This window comes from Geotrypetes seraphini, chromosome 10 (assembly GCF_902459505.1).
Source record: "Geotrypetes seraphini chromosome 10, aGeoSer1.1, whole genome shotgun sequence".
Lineage (NCBI taxonomy): Eukaryota > Metazoa > Chordata > Amphibia > Gymnophiona > Dermophiidae > Geotrypetes > Geotrypetes seraphini.
Genome location: NC_047093.1, coordinates 121,262,343 through 121,284,614, shown reverse-complemented (window position 1 = coordinate 121,284,614; position 22,272 = coordinate 121,262,343). Strand labels below are relative to the sequence as shown.

At 45.0% G+C, this 22,272-nt stretch overlaps 2 protein-coding genes across 2 annotated transcripts in view; one reads left to right on the top strand and one right to left on the bottom strand.

Annotated features, from left to right (window-relative positions):
• Window positions 1-202: 202 nt before the first annotated feature.
• Window positions 203-12,960, bottom strand: RCN3 (reticulocalbin 3). Its single transcript, XM_033960887.1, has 7 exons — window positions 12,842-12,960; window positions 11,964-12,213; window positions 8,587-8,780; window positions 6,827-6,999; window positions 4,333-4,393; window positions 2,177-2,376; window positions 203-1,036 (listed from the first exon to the last, which is right to left on the bottom strand). Exons 2-7 carry the CDS (start codon window positions 12,185-12,187, stop codon window positions 929-931), a joined length of 960 nt encoding a protein of 319 aa, XP_033816778.1. The 5' UTR covers window positions 12,188-12,213; window positions 12,842-12,960; the 3' UTR covers window positions 203-928.
• The window catches only part of LOC117367854 (paired box protein Pax-6-like), a 34,631-nt gene continuing 25,312 nt past the window's right edge, over window positions 12,954-22,272 (top strand). The window contains exon 1 of the mRNA XM_033960890.1: window positions 12,954-13,193. The gene's annotated coding sequence lies outside the window, so the exon portion shown is untranslated. The remainder of the gene's footprint in view (window positions 13,194-22,272) is intronic.

The window sequence follows — 22,272 nt, the reverse complement described above, 5'->3', positions numbered from 1 at the left end:
TGGGACAGTCACGTGAGATCTCTTGGGGAGAGGAGGAGATGGTGGATGCGGCAGATGTGCAGGCTGGCCTTTAGTTGCCTTCATGTTTCCTCTACTTCTGGGAGGAATTGCAACGTAGCCTAGTGCTTCTGGAAGAAATAGTTCTCTTCTCCCATCCTCGCTCTGTGAAGGCTGCAGAGAAAAAGGACACGAACACGTGTCGGAGGCTTGGAAAGACTTTTATTTATCCTACATCGGGCTGAATGGTTGCTGCACACAATTCCTGTTATGCTAGCCCTGTCTCCTGCCCCCCAAAATGAATAAGCTTGAGAACTAAACCAGAAGTCATGATGTACAGGAGAGCAGACAGCTCCTCCCTGATAGCAAAATGCAGCCTCCTCACCACAGCACTGAAGAAGACTTTTAGCACCTGCAATTTTCTGAACACTTCTCCACCTTTTCCATCACCCCCATCATGTACAGAACAAGCACAAAACCGAGAGAGATCACAGTTACCATTTTACCACTTCAAGGGAATGTTTGATCTTAAATAATACCTCTATAATCAGAAACGTTACATATGGTTAAAAAAATAGTTTAATTTGAAGAGAGAGGCTGGAGCTGGTTGTCACTGATACTTCTGTAGGTATCTGATGGCCACGGCTACATTTCAAACTCTGGCCCATGGCTCACAGATGCAGTCAGAGCACCTCCAGGAACACTGGTCACAGATGCCCAGGGGTTGGGAATTCCAAGAAAACCACAGCTTGACCCACTATCCATGAAAAGTCCTGCATGGTAATTCTTGAAGAGAATTTCCTCATTCCCCTCCTCCCACACACAGCTTAAATAAATAAGTGTCCTCCCCACCCCCTCTCCCCTCTGATGTTGTTATTGCATTCGGAATCACTTGGCAGCTCTGCCTGGTGTATGATTGCATTAGTGGAAATCAGAACTCGTCGTGTCTGAGGGTGAGATCCTCGCCATAGTTTGTAGCTTGGCTCCCAACAAACATATTCCAGTTATCCAAGATCTCCTGCTTGGTCAGTTTGTCATCCTGTGGAAATAAAAGGAGAATTATTCAACCACACCTCCTACTTCTGGATTTTGTCTAGTAATCAGTTGGTAGATGCAGCCCAAGTATCACTGGAAGGGGTAAAGGAGGGTTGTGTAAGAGAAACGACTGGGACACTTAACCCTTTCTGCAGTATGCTGAGATACTATACTGAAGCATTTATTAGTAGTTCAAGTAAACACACAATAATGAAGACTAGGGGACACTCAAAAGTTACAGGGGAAATACTTTTAAAACCAATAGGAGGAAATTGTTTTTCACTCTGGAATGCATTGCCAGAGGTTGTGGTAAGAGTGGATAGCGTACTGGTTTTAAGAAAGGTTTGGACAAGTTCCTGGAGGAAAGACAGGAGGGAAGCCTCTGCTTACCCCAGAGCGGTGACATGGAATGTTGCTACTCTCTAGGATTCTGGAATCTTGTTATTCTTTGAGATTCTGAAAGAAAATGTTGCTACTCCCGTCATCATCCCCTTAATACCCCAGGACCTCCCAAAAGTTCCTGTCCCCATCCCTAAAGATGCAACTAATTTAAGACTGAACTACGCGCCCTAGGAGACAAATTTTGAATGTTATGGCTCCCAAATTTGCCAGAATAATCATGTTTGTTTATATGTGGGTGACGTGGCTGTAGCTTCCAAAAGCATTTTAATCTCTATATTCCATTAGTTCTCCATTTCTGGGTTTGGTTTTCTTAGGGAAGGATATGCCATTATCTATGGTATCTGCAATGTGCTTGGTGGGAAAGAGCCTGGTTAGACATGCAGTCAAGCAACTCATGGTAGAACCGAACCCTTTTTGTCCAGGCATACTGTATGGCACTGGTGTTCTTGGCATATTGGGCATCTGGCTTCCCTGAGATGAGTTAGGATTTCCATTCCTTTTGATATGATGAGGAGGGGGTTAGTCTTACACTTAAGGCTTTGCTCTGTAAGTTCCTGTTTGCTTCTACTGCAAAAGGGGTAACAGCATTAGTGAAAAGCTCTATCAATGTGTTACAGGCAAGTATTCAAAAACACAGAACTAGCAGTATCTTGGATTCTTTGGCGGGAGATACAACAGCCTAGGAAAGGTGGCTTAGATTCTAGAATCTGTGTGGTGTCAGGGGACATTAAGTGTCTCCAACCTTGTCTTTGTCCGATTCGTAGATGAGATGTTTGGCCTCCATGTCAATAGGATCATACTCAGTGGGCAGGATCCAGTGGCTGATCTCGCTGTGATCCATCTTTCCATCTTTGTTCAAATCTCGGATTGTCAGGAACTGCTGGCGCTCTGAAGCCACCCAATCTGGTTCTGGCCCGTCATTCTCTGCAGAGTACATATCACCTGTTAAAGAGAGGAAACTAGTCAATGCCCTGTATTCTTCTCCACAAGCTTCAAATTGGATGCTACTTCCTTTTTACTCTTGGTGATCGAAGTCACCTTTTCAATAATGATTGTTTCTTAAACAATAGCTATGACCTCTTTTGCTATTTAAAAAGGATATTGTCTCTGAATAAAATTCTCTTAATGTTGCTGGGGGAGGGAAGGTAGAAATCCCAAAACATCATTCAATTCTTTGATTGGATCTTGGATGTAAGGTGATCTTCAAAAAGTATAATTAAGCATGTTTGCTTAAACACTTTAGAGACTGGGTCTTAGATTAACATAATTTAACATGTATAAAGTATGAGACCCACTTTTATCATTCTTGGCTTATCATACTACAATGAATCCAACATCGGCACTTGAAAAGCAAAGATAAGTGTGATGTTTGAGTTCTCTACACTATTTAATAAGTTTATTTAATCATAGTTTATTTTTGAAGCACGATTAATTTTCCTACTGTTCTCAATGAATGATACCTTCTCCTGCTATTCTGGTTAAGAAATCTTTTGATGATTCACCAGAGCAGGCATCTGAGAGTTCAGTAGAGCTTGTTAAAACATTTTTAGTTGCACAAGTCTTGTATACATTATTATTTGTGTCATAGTGTTGTGCTTTGTTCATTGAGAGATGGGTGGTGACATTTGATATGGATTTTGGGAGGTAATCCTGGAGAGTCAGACTAACTTACCATACAAGGTTGTCACCATTGTTCCATGGGTAGGGAAAATCCCAGTTTTGGGCTCCAATAGGTATGACTGTTAGGGGTACAATGGCTTCATGGGTAGATCTGTAACTTTGCAGTACTTTCCGGCATATAAACAACTACTATGCAACTTTGTAAGTATAAATGCTTTAAAAATACGCTTCTATGTGTCAGATCTTTAAATGCAGAGGGTCTAGAATTTCCTAAGGGAGTGAGATTAAAGGAATTTTTTTTTGAAATTCCAAGATGGAATCTTGCTGTCTTTGCTCTACTCCATGAAGTACTCTAACAGTAGCATCGTCACACCAGAGTTGTTTTGGTGTACTCTAACAGTTGCCAAGTGAAAGGCTGGGGATGTACTATGGAATAAGCAGAGTGTAGATCCCGGTTATCTATAGGTCATCTAATTAAGAAAATACCAGAAATTTCTTCATTTGTTTTAAAAGTATTTTCCTGTAACTTCGAGTGTCCCCTAGTCTTTGTAAGTTTTGACGGAATGAAAAAAAAGTCGATCCACTTGTACCCTTTCTACACCACTCAGGATTTTTTAGACTTCAATATTATCTCCCCTCAGCCATCTCTTTTCCAAGCTGAAGAGCCCTAACCTTTTTAGTTTTTCCTTATACGAGAGGAGTTCCATTCCTTTTATCATCTCAGCCGATCTTCTTTGAACTTTTTCTAGCACCCCTATATCTGGAACACAATACCCCAGATGAGGTCGCACCACCGAGCAATGCAGGAGCATTATAACATTCTTAGTCTTGTTAGCCATCCCTTATTTAATAATTCCAAGCATTGTGTTTGCTTTTTTGGCCGCCACCACACAATGGACAGAAGGTTTTATCATATTGTCTACAATGACACCCAGATCTTTTTCTCGGGCGCCAACCCCCGATGTGGACCCTAGCAACCAGTAACTGATTTGGGTTATTCTGCCCAATGTTCATCACTTTGCATTTGTCCACATTAAATCTCATCTGCCATTTGGATTCTCAAGTCTTTCAATTTCCTAAGGTCTGCCTGCAATTTTTCACAATCTGCATGCGTTTTAACAACTCTGAACAGTTTAGTGTAATCTGCAAATTTAATCACCTCACTCCTCATTCCAATTTCCTGATCATTTATAAATAAGTTAAATAGCACCGGTCCTAGTACAGATCCATTAGAAGTTAAGTACAATAAAGTTCAACATGTTACAAATGTTAACTTACCGATATATTCCTCTACATCCACATAGCCATCTCCATTCTTATCCATGTCCTCCAGGGTTTCCTGTGGCATAAAAATCAAAGCTTACTGAGGAGCATGCAGAATTAGAAAGGGAACATGATAGAAGGGGAGGGGGTGTTCCCCTCTCCTCAGATATTCTGCTTGGAGGCCTCTTCTTCTAGTACTCTGTACATGGGGTATACAGACTCTCAAAAGGCCTTACCTACCGCCCCTCCCCCCCATCCTTGTGTTCTATCTGGCTCTACTACTGTTTCCCCCAAAAATAAGACAGTGTCTTGTATTAATTTTTGGTCCCAAAAACGCACCAGGGTTATTTTCGGGGATGTCTTATTTTTTTCATGTACAACAATCATTTCTCCCTCTCCTCCACCCCAATTCTTGTGCCACATTGCAGAGGGTTGTGTACTTTAATAATTTGTCCCTCTTCCACATTTGCTTTGGATAAAGGAAACAAAACAAAAGTACTTCTAGAGCCTTTAAGTGCCCCATTGCAGTTGATACCCAAGAATAATAACTTTATTTTTCTATACCGCCATAATCAAATGACTTCTAGGCGGTTCACATTGAAAGAAGGCTGGACATATCAGCGAATTACAGAATGCAAGAAGAGAAATGTTACATAAGAAATAGGGGTTCCATGAGAAGTTACATCAGGTTTGCAAAGGGAAAATGTAGTGAATGAAGGTCATCTGCTTAGGCGATTAATTTGTCAAATAGAACGGTTTTAATTGATTTTTGGAATGTGCCATAGGTCTGTCTGGCTCTATTTATGGACAAAGAGGAGAGGTCTATAGGGTAGAAACTCCAGTCCCGTGGAGCGGTGAATGGCCTTGTCCCCGCAGTTAAGGGAGGGAACACATGCGGTCACCTATCACGCTCTCTCACTCCTTACTGCCGCCGCCAAGTTGAAACAGCTCCCTTTCTCCCTCCCTGCCCCTTACCTTCATGGCAATGAGTCTAAATTGCCTTCTTACAGCAGCCGGAGCGTTGAAGCTGCGTGTGGCTGCCATAAAGATCATCTCTGACGCAACTGGAAGTTGCATCAGAGACAATCTTTACAGCTGCCATATGCAACTACAACGCTCCGGCTGCTGTAAGAAGGCAGTTTAGACATTGCCGGCCACAGGTAAAGGGCAGGGAGGTTTGTTGGACTGGGCCTGTTGTCCGGGGGTGTGAAAGCACCATGAAGGTGTGGGGTGGAGAGGAAAAGACACTGAAGGGAAATGGGTAAGACGGGGGGAGGAGGACACTGAAAGGACATGGGGAAGACAGATGGGGAGAAGACGCTGAAGGAAAATGGGGAAGAGAGTGGGGAGAAGATGCTGGCAGGGAAAGAAGACAGATGCCAGACTATGGGGGGAGCAGAGGGAAGAAGATGGGTGCCAGACCAATTTGGAAGGGGGGGAGAAAGGGAGAGGCACAGTAACAGAGCAAATGGAAGACGCAGAGAGAAGAGAGACAGTGGATGGAAGGAATTAAATGAGAAGATGAGGAAAGCAGAAACCAGGCAACAAAGGTAGAAAAAAAATTTTTTAATTTATTTATATTTTTGCTTTAGTATATTAGTTGTGTTGATAAAAATTTATAAACAAAGCCCTGCCAGCTGAACATCTTTCTCCAGTTCAGCAGCCAGAACTTTGATTTATAAGGAAGGGATAAGCTAAATATTGCAGTACTGAGGCTTGAATGGATGCTGCGGGGACAGTGATGGGGCGGTGAAGGGGCCGGTGGGCCGGGGACAGTGCAGTGATGGGGACAAATTTTTGCCCCGTGTCATTCTCTAATATATATACATGATATCCCAACTACTGGCCGATCAGCCTCTGCGCCCTGCTTGTCTGACCCACGATCCTGCCTAATAAACTTGTTGACCCTCCCACCATGAGACCGATATACAGTACCTCCGCTCCCTTCAGCATCGGCGACAACACTCTGAACAGGCTGCTTTGCGGCCTTCCCTGTGCTGTGTATCACTGATTACATCATCAGTGATGCGGTAGAGGAAAGGCCCCGGCAGGGAAGGCTGCAAAGCAGCCTTTTCAGAGTGCTACTGCTTAAGAGAGCAGAGGTACTGTAAATCAATCTCGCGGTGGGAGGGTAAGATGCTATGCAAGGTGATGGGTGAGAGGAGGAGGAAAGCTGTTGCACATGGGTGGGGGAGGGGGGAGAAAGTGCTGCTGCTGGAAGTTGAGCAGCACTATGTCTGGGAATGTTGGGGACATTTTGAGAGGTCTATCTAAGGCTTATTTTTGGGATAGGGCTTATATTAGGACCTACCCCCAATATCATGCTAGCACTTATTTTCGGGGAAACATGGTAGTTCTGCTTCCTGAAGGCCATAATTTATCTATTATTGTTATCCAATCAAGAGAATCTTTTGCCCCATGCAGGGGTGTTTCTTCTGTTCATTGTTTTCCTCTACTGCAAAATCTTAACGTGACGATCCAGGCCGAAGTAGTATCTGTTCTAATGTACCGTGACCACTAGATCCCTCATATAATCTGTCTCCTCGGGGTGCAGAAAGGCAGTGAACTCCTCCCGTGTGGCAATCAGGTCACCGTCTCTATCGGCCTGCTTGAAGCGGCGTTCATCACGTTTCATCATTCTCCTATACGTGTCTTTGTCTTCCAGATCACTGAATTCCTCATCTGTGGGAAGAGAAGAACAGTTACTGCCTCCCACATCCATCAGTGAGATCATGGGCCCTATTACCTTCCCGAACTGCGACAACCTACCATCCTATATTCTGTGGATCTTGTTCCGTCAGTCTAATCAGCCTGCCATACCACTTGTTCTGTGCTGAAATGCCTCTGCACTAAACCATTGTGTCTATGACTTGATAAATTGTAATTGTAGGTGTTTACATTTCCAAACTAATTAGGTGTTTTGAAAGCAGTCAGTTTTAGTTTCATGTTGCACATTTTTATAGAAGGTGGATTCAATTTTTGTTAAGTCTTATTAATTTAAAATTGATGTACCCTTTGTCTCGAGCCTTATTTCATGGCAAGGCATATTTGTCTATTTAAAAAAATTCTATCCTGCTTATCCGCTAAGCGGGTAACAATTAGTATATACATTAGAAGTAAACTTGCACATCCATTAATGCAAAAATAAAACCACTTATATTCAGATCACACAGAAGTGCTCTATTAGTGACTGATCAAGAAGAAAGACTCTCCCAACTAGGCAGGTCTTTAGTAATTTCTGAAAAGATTTGTTCCTGCCCTCCCTAATGGCAGCTTGTTTTCCCTCTTTCCCCATCACTGGGCTGCAGCAGTGATGAACCCTGGTTATAACAAAGAGAGGGGAAATCCATTTCAAAACAACCCCCCCCCCCCCTTCTGCCAGACCTGTGCCCCACTTCATCCAGGCGGTAACTAGTTTTGGACTTCTATGGTTAACCATTGTACCTTTTCTTTTTTTAACAGCAGCTGGATGATATGGAAGTATTTTATAACAAACCCAGATTCCCCTACAGGATTTATGGTTAACAGAAAAACTTCAGAAGCCTTAGCTCTCTCCTGTATTTTTCATAGAAATTAGCCCCGAGTCATCTCTTCCTTTCTACAGCTCTTTCTGGGCTTTGGAGAAACTGCTTAATGTCACGATGACGTGAAACGGAGAGAGTCGTAAATTCAGCTGCTTTGCAGCTCACTGTTGGCTTAGAATGGTTGTATGTCACTCTGTATTACACACCACTGGCTAAAGACAAGAAGCTTAAGAGGGGCTCAAATAAGAGCCTAGGTCCAGCCCTGTACTGCTGTGGCTTACAACAGCACCCACAACACTCTATAAGACAGGACTTCAGCGAGACTAGGGGTAGCAATTCTGCTTCGAGAGTCACAGGTATGTCAGGTTTTGGGGATATCCACAATGAATACGCACGAGATAGATTTGCATTTCAAGGAGGCAGTGCATGCAAATCCATCTCATATATATTCATTGTGGATATCCTGAAAACCTGACATGCCTGTGACTCTCGAGAACCGGAATGGCCTACCCCTGCTTTCGACCATCCTCAGGGAATGTGCACGAGATGCAGCTGCCTGTTTCTGATCTAGCAGTGAGCTGATTTCTGTACATTGGTGACACAAAAGCAAAGCAGTTTCTGGGCCTTCAAGGCAGGAGCTGCAGCAGAGGAAGAAATGGGTCCCAAGTCTTCCCCCTGATTGTCATGTTTGGTGCACTCTAGCATTTGGTGTCTGGGGGCCAGTCACATGCTGCCATTCCCTTACCTGCATAATAACCATATGTTGTGTTCTTGTACTCCTCCCAGGAAATTTTGTTGTCCTTGTTGCGGTCGTAGTCTTCCCAGTGCTTCTTGACATTCTCATTGATATAGCGGTTCTGAGTCTGTTTTATCCACTTCTTCAGCTCCTCGTGGGTGATAAATTTGTCCTTGTCTTTGTCTATTTTATTAACGATTTTTCTGCAGCCAATGTTAAGCAAGTAATATTACTAAATAATATCTTAAATGTTTATTATAATTTTATAATAGAGAATGACACAGTGGCTATTACCTGCGGCTAGCCACCGAAACGGGGAGCGAAAAATTAGTGGTCACTGCGGGGACATGGACAAGGTCATTCACCGCCCTGTGGAGCGGTGAATGGTCTTGTCTCCACAGTGAAGGGAACACATGCGGTCACAGATTGCGTGGTCCAGTAACCCCCTCCTGCCCTATTGCCATGTCCCACCATCTTCCTCCCTCACCTTGTGGCAAATTTAATTTTTCTGCTCCCAGCGGCATGCTTTCAACAAGTCGTGCATGTGGCTGCATCAGAGAAGAAGATTCAACTGAAGCAGCCACATGCGTGACTTGTTGAAAGCGTGCTGCTGGGAGAAGAAAAATTAAATTCACCACATATGGTGAGGGAAAGGGAGGAAGGGAGATATTGGGTGGGAGTGGGCTGCTGGACCACACGATCCGTGACTGTGCGTGATCCCTCACAATAGGAAGGAGGGCATGAAAGGGAAAGAGTTGCTGGGCCAAGGGGATGAAGAGGAAGACAAATATTGAACCCACAACAGGAAATAGAAAGGGGAGGACAGGCAGGGGAGTCAGATGCTGGAAGTGGGGAAGAAGCTAGATGGGGTTGGAGAGGACAGAGACACATTGGTGTGGAAGAGGAAGAAGGGAAATCTGGACACAGGAAGGTACCAGAAACAGAGGGGAAATTATGTGACAGCCAAAGGGGTGATACTGGGATGGAATATGGACATTGGGGAGGGGGCAATGCTGGACATAGGAGGAGTATACAGAGGGGAGATATTAGAAATGGGGAAATAGAACACAGAAGGGACTGACCTCATGGGGACGGGGACAAATTTTTTCCCCGTGTCATTCTCTATTTTATAGACCATCTTTCCTGAGTTGATAACAAAGACGTGAACCATAGACAAATCTAAATTGGAGAGGAAAGGACACCAATTGTCAAAGGAAGGGTAAGAGAAGTAATAGCAGTAATGTTCTACCAGCAACATATTACTTTTAAAGTAACCAATAGCCAGTGTCCAAAAGTAACAGAACAGTGGCTAGTTTTATTAGGGGACAGGAATATGTTAAAGTTACTAATCTGGCTGTTGCACAGAAAACAAGGTGGAAAAAGTGAAAAAGCTGCTTTTGGTGACGTCTTAGTCTGCTCTGGCCATCACAGCCCTTCTCATGCACCCGATGCCTGGACACAAAACTTCCTTCTAGTAAGGAGAGAAGTAAACATGAGCTAGGATAACACTGAAATGTTATGCTAGCGGAGGACCTTACCCCTGTACCTCACGCTGGCCCCCTCTGAAATCACATGCAGGGCTAGGTTGGAAAAGCTGCTCGTGCAGGCGATTTAATGAAGTACGGGGGTGGGAAGAGAGGGCTCGAATGTAGCCGGGGAGGGGGGGGGTTGGCACCTCACTGCTGGCAGAATCCCTTACATCACACCCTGAACGCAGAACAAACACGCAAATGAGCTGAAATCCCTGCAGTGCAAGAGCAGAGAAAGAGGCAGAAATACATTGTCTGAAAAGACCAACAAATTAGAAATAGAAACTGAGCTGGAAACCCTGGCATGAAATATGAGAGAAAGAGTGAGAAAATTGGTAAGGAGCAGACTCGGCCCAGAAAGGGCTCTTTCAAATTCTGTTTCAGTAGTTCCAGGCCAAGGAATTTTCCTGCCTCATTACAGCTCACTACAAGAGACCATCCGAGCTGGGGCCCTGTCTAAGCTAAGAAATGTTGCAAGGGAGGAGCTGCATTCTTTTCTGGGGATCAGCCCGGGCTGGCATCTGCTAGTTTTGCTGAATTCACTGGTCTTTGGTGACATTTTGCTTGAAAATGCCTAAAATCTCCCGAAGGAGGTCTCTGGTACAATTCAAGAAGACATCCAAGAGTCAGAGATGTCCCGAGACCAAAGGAAGGGCAGCAGAGCCTCGCACATTCCTGGATAAAGTTAAAAATGACAGATTGATGGGGGCGAGGCGGACAATCATGTCTGCCCTTATGGAAGCCTGAGCTGTTCTCTCCTCCCTCTTTTCCTAATAAGTCTGGGCTGCCACGTTTGCAGCTTCCCGTCCCCTCAGGATCAGCGATCCTCCTCCAGGCCCACAGTGGAAGAATAGGGAAAGCCCGAGGCCATGGTTTTAGCCCCTACCCTCCACTGAATGGGCAGTGAGCAAGCAACTAGCTCAGGCCTCCGCATTTGCACTCCCATCATGGGTGAGATTAGTTGGTTATTATATAGGAAAGATACAGGCCCGATCTAATCCACTTATCAGTTCTAGTGGGGACACTTTCAGCCCTTGCCCCATAACTTTCCAATCTGATAAGTCAGCTGTATTTGCACTGATCACTACCACTCAGGAGCACAAGGAACAACAGCCATTGAGGGGTCACCGCTAGCACAAACCTGGTTAAAATTCAGCACAAGGAACTAGAAGGAAAATGCAGTATGAAACTTAAGTTCAAGTTTCATTAATCTTGAACTACCACATTTCATATAGCATCAAACTTGACATACCTCTAAGGTACACAAAACAAACCAACCCCAAAGATAGACTCGGTTAATTTCCTTGCAGGACAGTTGGTGAAATGGCGTACCCTTCCCCTTTGGCCTTGCCGATTAATTCAGAAGGTTGCAACCAACACCCCCCCCCCCACCCCCCCCGCTGGCCTGACTAACTCCCAGGGCACTTAAACATTGAAACCTGATGGCAGATAAAAGCCAAATGGCCCATCTAAGTCTGCCCTTTCGCAGTAACCATTAGGTTTTCCTCTTTCTGAGAGATCCCACGCCTTCTTGAATTCAGACACACTTGCCATTCTTGTCCACTCCTCCAAACTGTCTTTCTAAATCCTCTGCATGAACCACAGGTCTGTTTGTGCTGGAAATGTGCGATCAGATTAAATTGCACATCTTCCCCTTGTCTGAATATAAGCTTGCAGTGGCAGAGGCCATCTGTATCACCTACTGGGCAGAAATGGCTCCATCCTATAGCATAATGTGGCCAGCGCTCAAGCCCGGGTTAACCCTCTCCTAAAGCAGGTCCTCGGTGTAATCATGGATGAAGCTACTGTCACTGCAACCTCTGCTTAAAAAAAAAAACAGCCAGTCAATGTCCTTACCCCAGCCTTTCTTTGCTCTCCTCGGGTGTCAGCTGATCAAATGTCTTGGCTTCCTCTTTGCCCAGGAAGGCCTCGTGGTCATACTGGTAGCCCTGGCTGTCGTCATGGTCATGGTCACTCAGGTCCTTGTTGTGGTGGACACGGTCTTTCTTCTCCTGAGTGGGTTTAGAGAAGGCCCAGGAGGCAGCGAGGGTGAGAAGGCAAAAGCCACCCAGAAATTTCATCTTTAGTGCCGTTTCTTCTCAAGTGCCTAAAAAACCAACCAACCATAACAAATACATTTAACCATTGTTGACTGCGGGAATGTCTCTGTTATCCAGAATTTGTTAGGATACACCACTGGGATAATGCTGAAGATACCGCAAGGGAAGGGGTCAACCGAGTGTCCTAATTCAGCTGCCTCTATGTCCTTATCTGAACTACAGAGGTATAGCTTAAGAACCAAATGTGGTTCTGCATCTCCACAATGTCAGTGTAGCCTTGTGACAGCTTGGTACCTGTTGCACAGGGCAGGACCCCCCCCCCCCTCAACAAAAACCAAGCCCAGTGACAGGAAAGGAGAATCCTCAGTGACAGCCTGGCACTGTCTGCACAGGGCAGGAGAACGGGGAGGCTGATGGGTGAAGAAGGGAACAAAGCAGAGACACAGGCAGTGGAAATCAGGAGCCTGGCATCCTTCTGCAAGAGTCAGCTTTTTCAGGCCCTGAGGGAGCCTCTAACCCCGACACCAAAATGCACTCACTAAAGCCAGTCACCAAATAGGTCTCTCTCTCCTCCCCCCCCCAAAAAAAAAAAAAAGTTTAAAAGTTGAATTAATATTTTGATAGACTTAGTTCATGAAACATCATCACTCATAAAGCATGCATCCGATCCCTTACCAGCCTTCTCTCAGACAGGACAGACTTGCACGCTGCCGCCGCCCCTTTAAAGAGCCCTGGAATGGGCGGGGCTTTGCCCAGATCTTTTAGGCCGGGGGCGGGGCCGAAAGGGCGGTGGTGCCACGTTGACTCGTGTGTGTCTGGAGTTCGGCCTCCCTCTGCTGGCGGACGGTGGTACTTCAGGGCCGGGGCTGCACGAGGGTTCTGCATTTGCACGCCGGGCCTGGGATCTCAGGCCCTTCAGGCTCAATCTCTGGTGTGATGCAAAAGGAAGCACTTCAGGGCAGGCACTTGGCACCGTGCCACTGGGTAGCTGGCTGCATTGTGAAGTGGGCAGCTGCTACTGCTGCAGGTACGTCAACCGTTAGAGACGATCCCTTCCCCTCCCTCAGAGATCCTCATAAACAGAGCAACTACACCACCTAAGAAACAGGTCCTCATTTACTGACAGCTGCTCTCTTTGCCTTGACTTCCTAATCCTAAGGTTTAACTTCTGCCTCAGAATTAGTCTCAGGCTTAAGTCATAGACCAGGGATGTCAAAGTTCGGGTTTTCAGGATTTCCCCAATAAATATGCATGAGATCTATTAGCATCCAATGAAGCAGTGCATGCAAATAGATCTCATGCATATTCATTGGGGAAATCCTGAAAACCCGACTGGATTGCGGCCCTCAAGGAGGGACTTTGACACCCCTGTAATAGACCAAGAGGGTTTTTTTGTGCTGACACTGTGGATCACTGGTTGCACAGATTTCAGAGGGGACTCTCTACACCAGGGGTCCCCAAAAACCCTCCTTGAGGGCCAAATCCAGTCAGATTTTCAGGATTTCCCCAATAAATATGCATGAGATCTATGTGCATGCACTGCTTTCAATGCATATTAATTGGGGAAGTCCTGAAAACCCGACTGGATTCGGCCCTCAAGGAGGGACTTTGGGGACACCTGCTCTACACAGCCTCTTCATCCTAAATCCTAGGAAGGAAACCGTGGATCTCTGGCTGTCTCCTCCACCTACAGTATGAGGCTTGCTGCTGTCCTGGCACAAATTCTACAACTATTTGGCTTATTTGTAATACTGGGAAGATAATTGCAAATAAATAGAGCCAAGAGCAGGATAATTGGCTTGTCTGAACTTCTAGTATTTTTGCTGCATATGCTTGTCTGGCAGAGAGACTGATCTGCCTATTTCCTTATTTACGGAAATCCTGCAGAGCGAGAATCCTGTCCCCAGCACCAGGTGGGCACAGGGCCAGTGCAAGTTTTCCTAGCTGGACTTTCAGCCTCAAACCCTATTTTCATTGTCAAGGGCCCCTTCCCCCCCCCAAGATATTAATAAATAATCGTGAACATCCTGCTTGGAACAACCCTGTCAAATGTCACATGAATATCATGTGGATAGAAGTGAGCTGGCTGACATATATCTGGATTTTCAGAAAGTATTTCATGAACCTCCTTAGGAAATTAGAAAGTCATTGGATCGGAGGCAGTGTCCTATTGAGAAAGATAGAAAAGAGAGAGTAGGGTTAAGTCAGGGGTGTCAAAGTCCCTCCTCGAGGGCCACAGTTCAGTCGGGTGTTCAGGATTTCCCCAATGAATATGCATGAGATCTATTTGCATGCACTGCTTTCATTGTATGCTAATAGATCTCATGCATATTCATGGGGAAATCCTGAACACCCGACTGGATTGCGGCCCTCGAGGAGGGACTTTGACACCCCTGGGTTAAGTGATCAGTATTCTCCATAGAGAAGAAAGCATAGATAGCAGATAGTTCTAAATGATCTAGAGATGGGAATTGAATTTGCTGATGACATTAAAGTTGTTAAATCTCAAGAGGGTTATTCCAGAATTGCAAGAAGACCTTACGAGATTGGGAAACTGGGCATCAAAATGGCAGATGATGTTTAAGTGAGCAAGCACAAAGTGATGCATGATGGGAGTGTGTGGCACAGGGGTTAGCACCCTGAGGTTGTGGGTTCAAATCCCTCACTGCTCCTTGTGACCCTGGGCAAGTCACTTAATCCCCCCATTGCTCCAGGTACACTAGATAGAGTTTGAGCCAGATAGGGAAATATGATACAGTACCTGAATGTAAACCACATAGGATATAAAATGAATAAATGATGCTGGATTCCACGTTAGGAGTCACCACCCAGGAAAACGATCTAAATGTCAGCATTGAAGATATGATGAAACCCTCTGCTCAGTGTGTGGTGGTGGCTAAGAAAGCAAATAGACGGTAGAAAACAAAAATGAGAATCCTCCATGCGCTTGCGCACTTAGGAGGCCGTGATCCCTGCTGCCGTGCTGTGTGCTTCCGCGGCTGTGTTCGATTTGCGTCACGTGCGGCATGCATGTGATGTGCGTCAGCTTGCGGCGTGTGCAGCGGTTGGAGTGGCGCCAACGGCAACGGCAGGAGGGTGTCCTTCGGCCTGAACGAAGTGGACAGGGTGCGGGTGCTGCGAGTCATCTGGCTGCTACTGCACAGGGAAGTGGAGGGGGAGAAGGAAAAAGAGCTGCTTTGGGGGGAGGGGTGTGCTGGGAGCAGGCAGCAATCTTGGTTTGCTCGGGGGAGGGGGGAAGGGAGACAGAAGGGGGCCAAGGAGAGAAACAGGGAGACAGACAGAAAGACAGATAGACAAGGGACCAGGGAGAGAGACAGACAGAAAGAATGATAAACAGACAGGGGGCCAGAGAGACAGACAGACAGACAGCGGCCAAAGAGAGAGAAAAAAAGACAGACAGACAGCGGCCAAGGAGAGAGAGAGACAGAAAGAAAGACAGACAGACAGAAAGCAGCCAAGGAGAGAGAGAGAGACAGAAAGAAAGACAGACAGACAGAAAGCGGCCAAGGAGAGAGAGAGACAGAAAGACAGACAGACAGAAAGCGGCCAAGGAGAGACAGAGACAGAAAGACAGACAGACAGAAAGCGGCCAAGGAGAGAGAGAGAGAGACAGAAAGACAGACAGAAAGCGGCCAAGGAGAGAAAGAGAGACAGAAAGAAAGAAAGACACATCTATTCCAGCACCCGTTAATGTAATGGGCTTATAGACTAGTGTTATATATAGTTCCTTTGCATCGCTCCATGATGGGATCACACCTTGAATACTGTGTGCTATTCCAGTTACCACATCTCAATAAAGATGTAGTGTCATTAGAAAAGCTACAAAGAAGGGTGACAAAAATGATAAAGTGGATAGGATGACTTGGAAAAGAGATAGCTCAGGGGAGATATAATTGACGTCTATAAAATACTAAGTGGAATGGAGCAGATAACCAAAAATCTCTTCTTTAATCTTTCCAAAAGCACATGGATTAGAGGGCGCACAATGAAGCTACTAAGTAGCAATTTTAAAATAAATCAGAGAAAATATTTCTTCACTCAATGTAATTAAACTGGAATTTGAGGTCAGGAAATGTGATAAAAGCAGTTAGCTTAGCAGGGTTTAAAAAAGGTTTGGACAAGTTCCTACAAGAAAAGTCCATAAACCATTATTACGATGAACCTGGGAAAAATCCACTCCTTTATTTCTGGGATAGGCAGCATAAAATCTGTTTTACTCTTTTGAAATCTTGCCAGGTACTTGTGACTTGATTTGGCAGCCGTTGGAAACAGGATACTGGGCTTGATATGAATTTCCTTCAGTCCCAGTCACACTTATGTAAATGAGGGCGATTTTCACAGAGCTGACTGGGCATCCTGTGTATATATCCCAGGCTTTCACCTATCTATTTATGTGTAAATGTGCTCTAGGCCCCTAGTGTTGTACAAAAACCGTTAGCAACTGCATGTTCTATTTATTTCGTTAATTTATTTTCTATCCCAACGAGCTCAGAATGGGTTACAATTTGCCATAGTTCCATTGCAAGAATTTTACATTTTTAAAATTATCTCTGATTATCTGTTGTTGCCCACTTAGGAGGATTTGGCGAGATATAAGTCGGCAAATAACATAAGAAAACATTCAAAATCTCTGAAGGAACCACAAAGGGACTTCCATATGGAGTACACTATGTTTTCTGGGGGTTCTTAGGGCTCCTTTTACGAAGCTGCGGTAGTGGTTTAATGCTCGTAATAGCCTCTTGAGCAGGCGGTAGTTTTTCAGCTAGCGCGTGATTAAAAGTCGCACGCGTTAAAGCTGCTACCGTGGCTTTGTAAAAGGAGCCCTTAATGTTCAGGTTTGTTTTGGACTGGGTATAGCATGAACACTATTTTTTTTATGGAATGTAGAGACGTGGAGCTGGGAAGCGGTGGGGAGGCAGACGTTTTGCTGGCCTGTCTTGATTTCTATGCTATGTTGTATCCAGTGTTGCTGGATTGTTGTTGTTGAACTGTTATATTATAAAATTTAATAATAATAAAAAGAAAACATTCAAAAGTCATCTGCATTGTACCCAGAACTTGCGTATTATGGGAAGGGGGCTGGACCTTGCGATGCTGCTTTTCTGCACTTGGGATTGGGTGACTTGCCCAGAGTCCCAGGGAGCCACAGTGGGGATTGAACCCACTTCCCCTCCCGTCATTGATATTATCCTGTGCAGTGACTGTTCTTCTTGCCAGTACCCCAAACTCTCTCCTCCTGCCTGTGCTCTGAGCTCATCCCATGCTTTTCCTCCCATCCCTCTCCAGTACCCCAAACTCTCTCCTCCTGCCTGTGCTCTGAGCTCTTCCCATGCCTTTCCTCCCATCCCTCTCCAGTACCCCAAGCTCTCTTCTCCTGCCTGTGCTCTGAGCTCTTCCCATGACTTTCCTCCAATCTGTCTCCTGCCTGTTCTCCAAGCTCTTTCCTCCTGCTGCCTGTGCAGTGACTGTTCTTCTTGCCAGTACCCCAAACTCTCTCCTCCTGCCTGTGCTCTGAGCTCTTCCCATGCCTTTCCTCCCATCCCTCTCCAGTACCCCAAGCTCTCTTCTCCTGCCTGTGCTCTGAGCTCTTCCCATGACTTTCCTCCAATCTGTCTCCTGCCTGTTCTCCAAGCTCTTTCCTCCTGCTGCCTGTGCAGTGACTGTTCTTCTTGCCAGTACCCCAAACTCTCTCCTCCTGCCTGTGCTCTGAGCTCTTCCCATGCCTTTCCTCCCATCCCTCTCCAGTACCCCAAGCTCTCTTCTCCTGCCTGTGCTCTGAGCTCTTCCCATGACTTTCCTCCAATCTGTCTCCTGCCTGTTCTCCAAGCTCTTTCCTCCTGCTGCCTGTGCAGTGACTGTTCTTCTTGCCAGTACCCCAAGCTCTCTCCTCCTGCCTGTGCTCTGAGCTCTTCCCGTGCTTTTCCTCCAATCTCTCTCCTCCTGCCAGTACCCCAAGCTCTCTCCTCCTGCCTGTGCTCTGAGCTCTTCCCGTGCTTTTCCTCCAATCTCTCTCCAGTACCCCAAGCTCTCTCCTCCTGCCTGTGCTCTGAGCTCTTCCCATGCCTTTCCTCCAATCTGTCTCCTGCCTGTTCTCCAAGCTCTTTCCTCCTGCTGCCTGTGCAGTGACTGTTCTTCTTGCCAGTACCCCAAACTCTCTCCTCCTGCCTGTGCTCTGAGCTCTTCCCATGCCTTTCCTCCCATCCCTCTCCAGTACCCCAAGCTCTCTTCTCCTGCCTGTGCTCTGAGCTCTTCCCATGCCTTTCCTCCCATCCCTCTCCAGTACCCCAAGCTCTCTTCTCCTGCCTGTGCTCTGAGCTCTTCCCATGACTTTCCTCCAATCTGTCTCCTGCCTGTTCTCCAAGCTCTTTCCTCCTGCTGCCTGTGCAGTGACTGTTCTTCTTGCCAGTACCCCAAACTCTCTCCTCCTGCCTGTGCTCTGAGCTCTTCCCATGCCTTTCCTCCCATCCCTCTCCAGTACCCCAAGCTCTCTTCTCCTGCCTGTGCTCTGAGCTCTTCCCATGACTTTCCTCCCATCTGTCTCCTGCCTGTTCTCCAAACTCTTTCCTCCTGCTGCTTGTGCAGTGACTGTTTTTCTTGCCAGTACCCCAAGCTCTCTCCTCCTGCCTGTGCTCTGAGCTCATCCCATGCCTTTCCTCCAATCTCTCTCCTCCTGCCAGTACCCCAAGCTCTCTCCTCCTGCCTGTGCTCTGAGCTCTTCCCATGCCTTTCCTCCAATCTCTCTCCAGTACCCCAAGCTCTCTTCTCCTGCCTGTGCTCTGAGCTCTTCCCATGACTTTCCTCCAATCTGTCTCCTGCCTGTTCTCCAAACTCTTTCCTCCTGCTGCTTGTGCAGTGACTGTTCTTCTTGCCAGTACCCCAAACTCTCTCCTCCTGCCTGTGCTCTGAGCTCTTCCCATGCCTTTCCTCCCATCCCTCTCCAGTACCCCAAGCTCTCTTCTCCTGCCTGTGCTCTGAGCTCTTCCCATGACTTTCCTCCAATCTGTCTCCTGCCTGTTCTCCAAGCTCTTTCCTCCTGCTGCCTGTGCAGTGACTGTTCTTCTTGCCAGTACCCCAAACTCTCTCCTCCTGCCTGTGCTCTGAGCTCTTCCCATGCCTTTCCTCCCATCCCTCTCCAGTACCCCAAGCTCTCTTCTCCTGCCTGTGCTCTGAGCTCTTCCCATGACTTTCCTCCAATCTGTCTCCTGCCTGTTCTCCAAGCTCTTTCCTCCTGCTGCCTGTGCAGTGACTGTTCTTCTTGCCAGTACCCCAAACTCTCTCCTCCTGCCTGTGCTCTGAGCTCTTCCCATGCCTTTCCTCCCATCCCTCTCCAGTACCCCAAGCTCTCTTCTCCTGCCTGTGCTCTGAGCTCTTCCCATGACTTTCCTCCAATCTGTCTCCTGCCTGTTCTCCAAGCTCTTTCCTCCTGCTGCCTGTGCAGTGACTGTTCTTCTTGCCAGTATCCCAAGCTCTCCTCCTGCCTGTGCTCTGACCTCTTCCATTGCCTTTTCTCCAATCTCTCTCCTCATGCCTGTACCACAAGCTCTTTCTTCCTGCTGCCTGTGCAGTGACAGTTTTTTCTGCCATATAAATGTTCCGATTGGTAGGAGCTTTACACACAAAAAAAAACAGCTAAAACTTCATAAAAGAATCCATTCTGCTGAAAATCCCTATAAATGTTTTGAATGTGATAAATCCTTCAATAATATACAGGTAGCCTCAGCAGACATGAAAGAACCAATGCTGAGGAAAAACCTTGTAAATGTTCTGTATGTGATAAATCCTCCAATAATATAGGTAGCCTTTGAATTCATGAAAGAATCCACGCTGGTGAAAACCGATATTAACGTTCTAAATGTGATAAATCCTTCAATCAAAAGCAGTAACTCAGAATTTATGAAAGAATCCATGCTGGAGAAAAACCATATCAATGTTCTGATTGTGGTAGGAGCTTCACACAAAAAAACAGCTAAAACTTCATAAAAGAATCCATACTACTGAAAAACCATATTAATGTTCTGAATGTGATAAATCCTTGAATCAAAAGGAGTAATTCAGAATTTATGAAATAATCCATGCTGGAGAAAAACCATATCAATGTTCTGATTGTGGTAGGAGCTTCACACAAAAAAACAGCGAAAACTTCATATAAGAATCCATACTACTGAAAAACCATATTAATGTTCTAAATGTGATAAATCCTTCAATGAAAAGGAAACCTCAAAAGACATGCTGAAGAAAAACCATGTAAATGTTCTGAATGTGATATATCATTCAATAATATGCAGGTAGTGACATGAAAGAACCCATGCTGGGGAAAAACCATGTAAATGTTCTGAATGTGATATATCATTCAATAATATAAGTAGCCTTAGAATTCATGAAAGAATCCACATTGGTGAAAAACGATATTAATATTCTGAATGTGAAAAATCCTTCAATAATATACAGGTAGCCTCAGCAGACATGAAAGAACCAACGCTGAGAAAAAACTATATAAATGTTCTGAATGTGATAAATCCTTGAATAATATAAAGGTAGCCTCAGAAGACATGAAAGATCCTATGCTGAGGAAAAACCGTATGAATGTTCTGAATGTGATAAATCCTTCAATAATATAAAGGTAGCCTCAGAAAACAGGATAGAACCCACGCTGAGGAAAAACCATGTAAAGGTTCTGAATGTGATAAATCCTACAATAATATGCAGGTAGCCTCAGTAGTCATGAAAGAAACCCACGCTGAGGAAAAACCGTATTAATGTTCTGAATGTGATAAATCCTTCAATAATATGGAGGTAGCCTCAGAAGACAGGAAAGAACCCACACTGAGGAAAAACCATGTAAGTGTTCTGAATGTGATAAATCCTTCAATAATATAAAGGTAGCCTCAGAAAACAGGATAGAACCCACGCTGAGGAAAAACCATGTAAGTGTTCTGAATGTGATAAATTCTTCAATAATATGCAGGTAGCCTTAGCAGTCATGAAAGAAACCCAAGGCTGATGAAAAACCATGTAAATGTTCTGAATGTGATAAATCCTTCAATAATAGAGGTATCCAGCAGACATGAAAGAAACCCATGCTGAGGAAAAACCATATTAATGTTCTGAATGTGATAAATCCTTCAATAATAGAGGTATCCAGCAGACATGAAAGAATCAACATTGAGGAAAAACCATGTAAATATTCTGAATATGATAAATCCAATAATATGCAGGTAGCCTCAGCAGACATGAAAGAACCCAGGCTGAGGAAAAACCATGTAAATGTTCTGAATGTGATAAATCCTTCAATAATATAAAGGTAGCCTCTAAGGACAGGAAAAAGCCCATGCTGAGGAAAAAGCATATTAATGTTCTGAATGTGATAAGTCCTTCAATAAGATAGGTATGTTCAGCAGACATGAAAGAATCAACATTGATGAAAAACCATGTAAATGTTCTGAATGTGACAAATCCTTCAATAATATGCAGGTAACCTTAGTAGACATGAAATAACCCACGCTGAGGAAAAACCATGTAAATGTTCTGAATGTGATAAATCTTTCAATAATATAAAGGTAGCCTCAGGAAACAGGATAGAACCCACGCTGAGGAAAAACCATGTAAATGTTCTGAATGTGATAAATCTTTCAATAATATAAAGGTAGCCTCAGGAAACAGGATAGAACCCACGCTGAGGAAAACCATGTAAGTGTTCTGAATGTGATAAATTCTTCAATAATATGCAGGTAGCCTTAGCAGTCATGAAAGAAACCCACACTGAGGAAAAACCATATTAATGTTCTGAATGTGATAAATCCTTCAATAATAGAGGTATCCAGCAGACATGAAAGAATCAACATTGAGGAAAAACCATGTAAATATTCTGAATATGATAAATCCAATAATATGCAGGTAGCCTCAGCAGACATGAAAGAACCCAGCCTGAGGAAAAACCATGTAAATGTTCTGAATGTGATAAATCCTTCAATAATATAAAGGTAGCCTCAGAAAACAGGATAGAACCCACGCTGAGGAAAAACCATGTAAGTGTTCTGAATGTGATAAATCTTTCAATAATATAAAGGTAGCCTCAGAAAACAGGA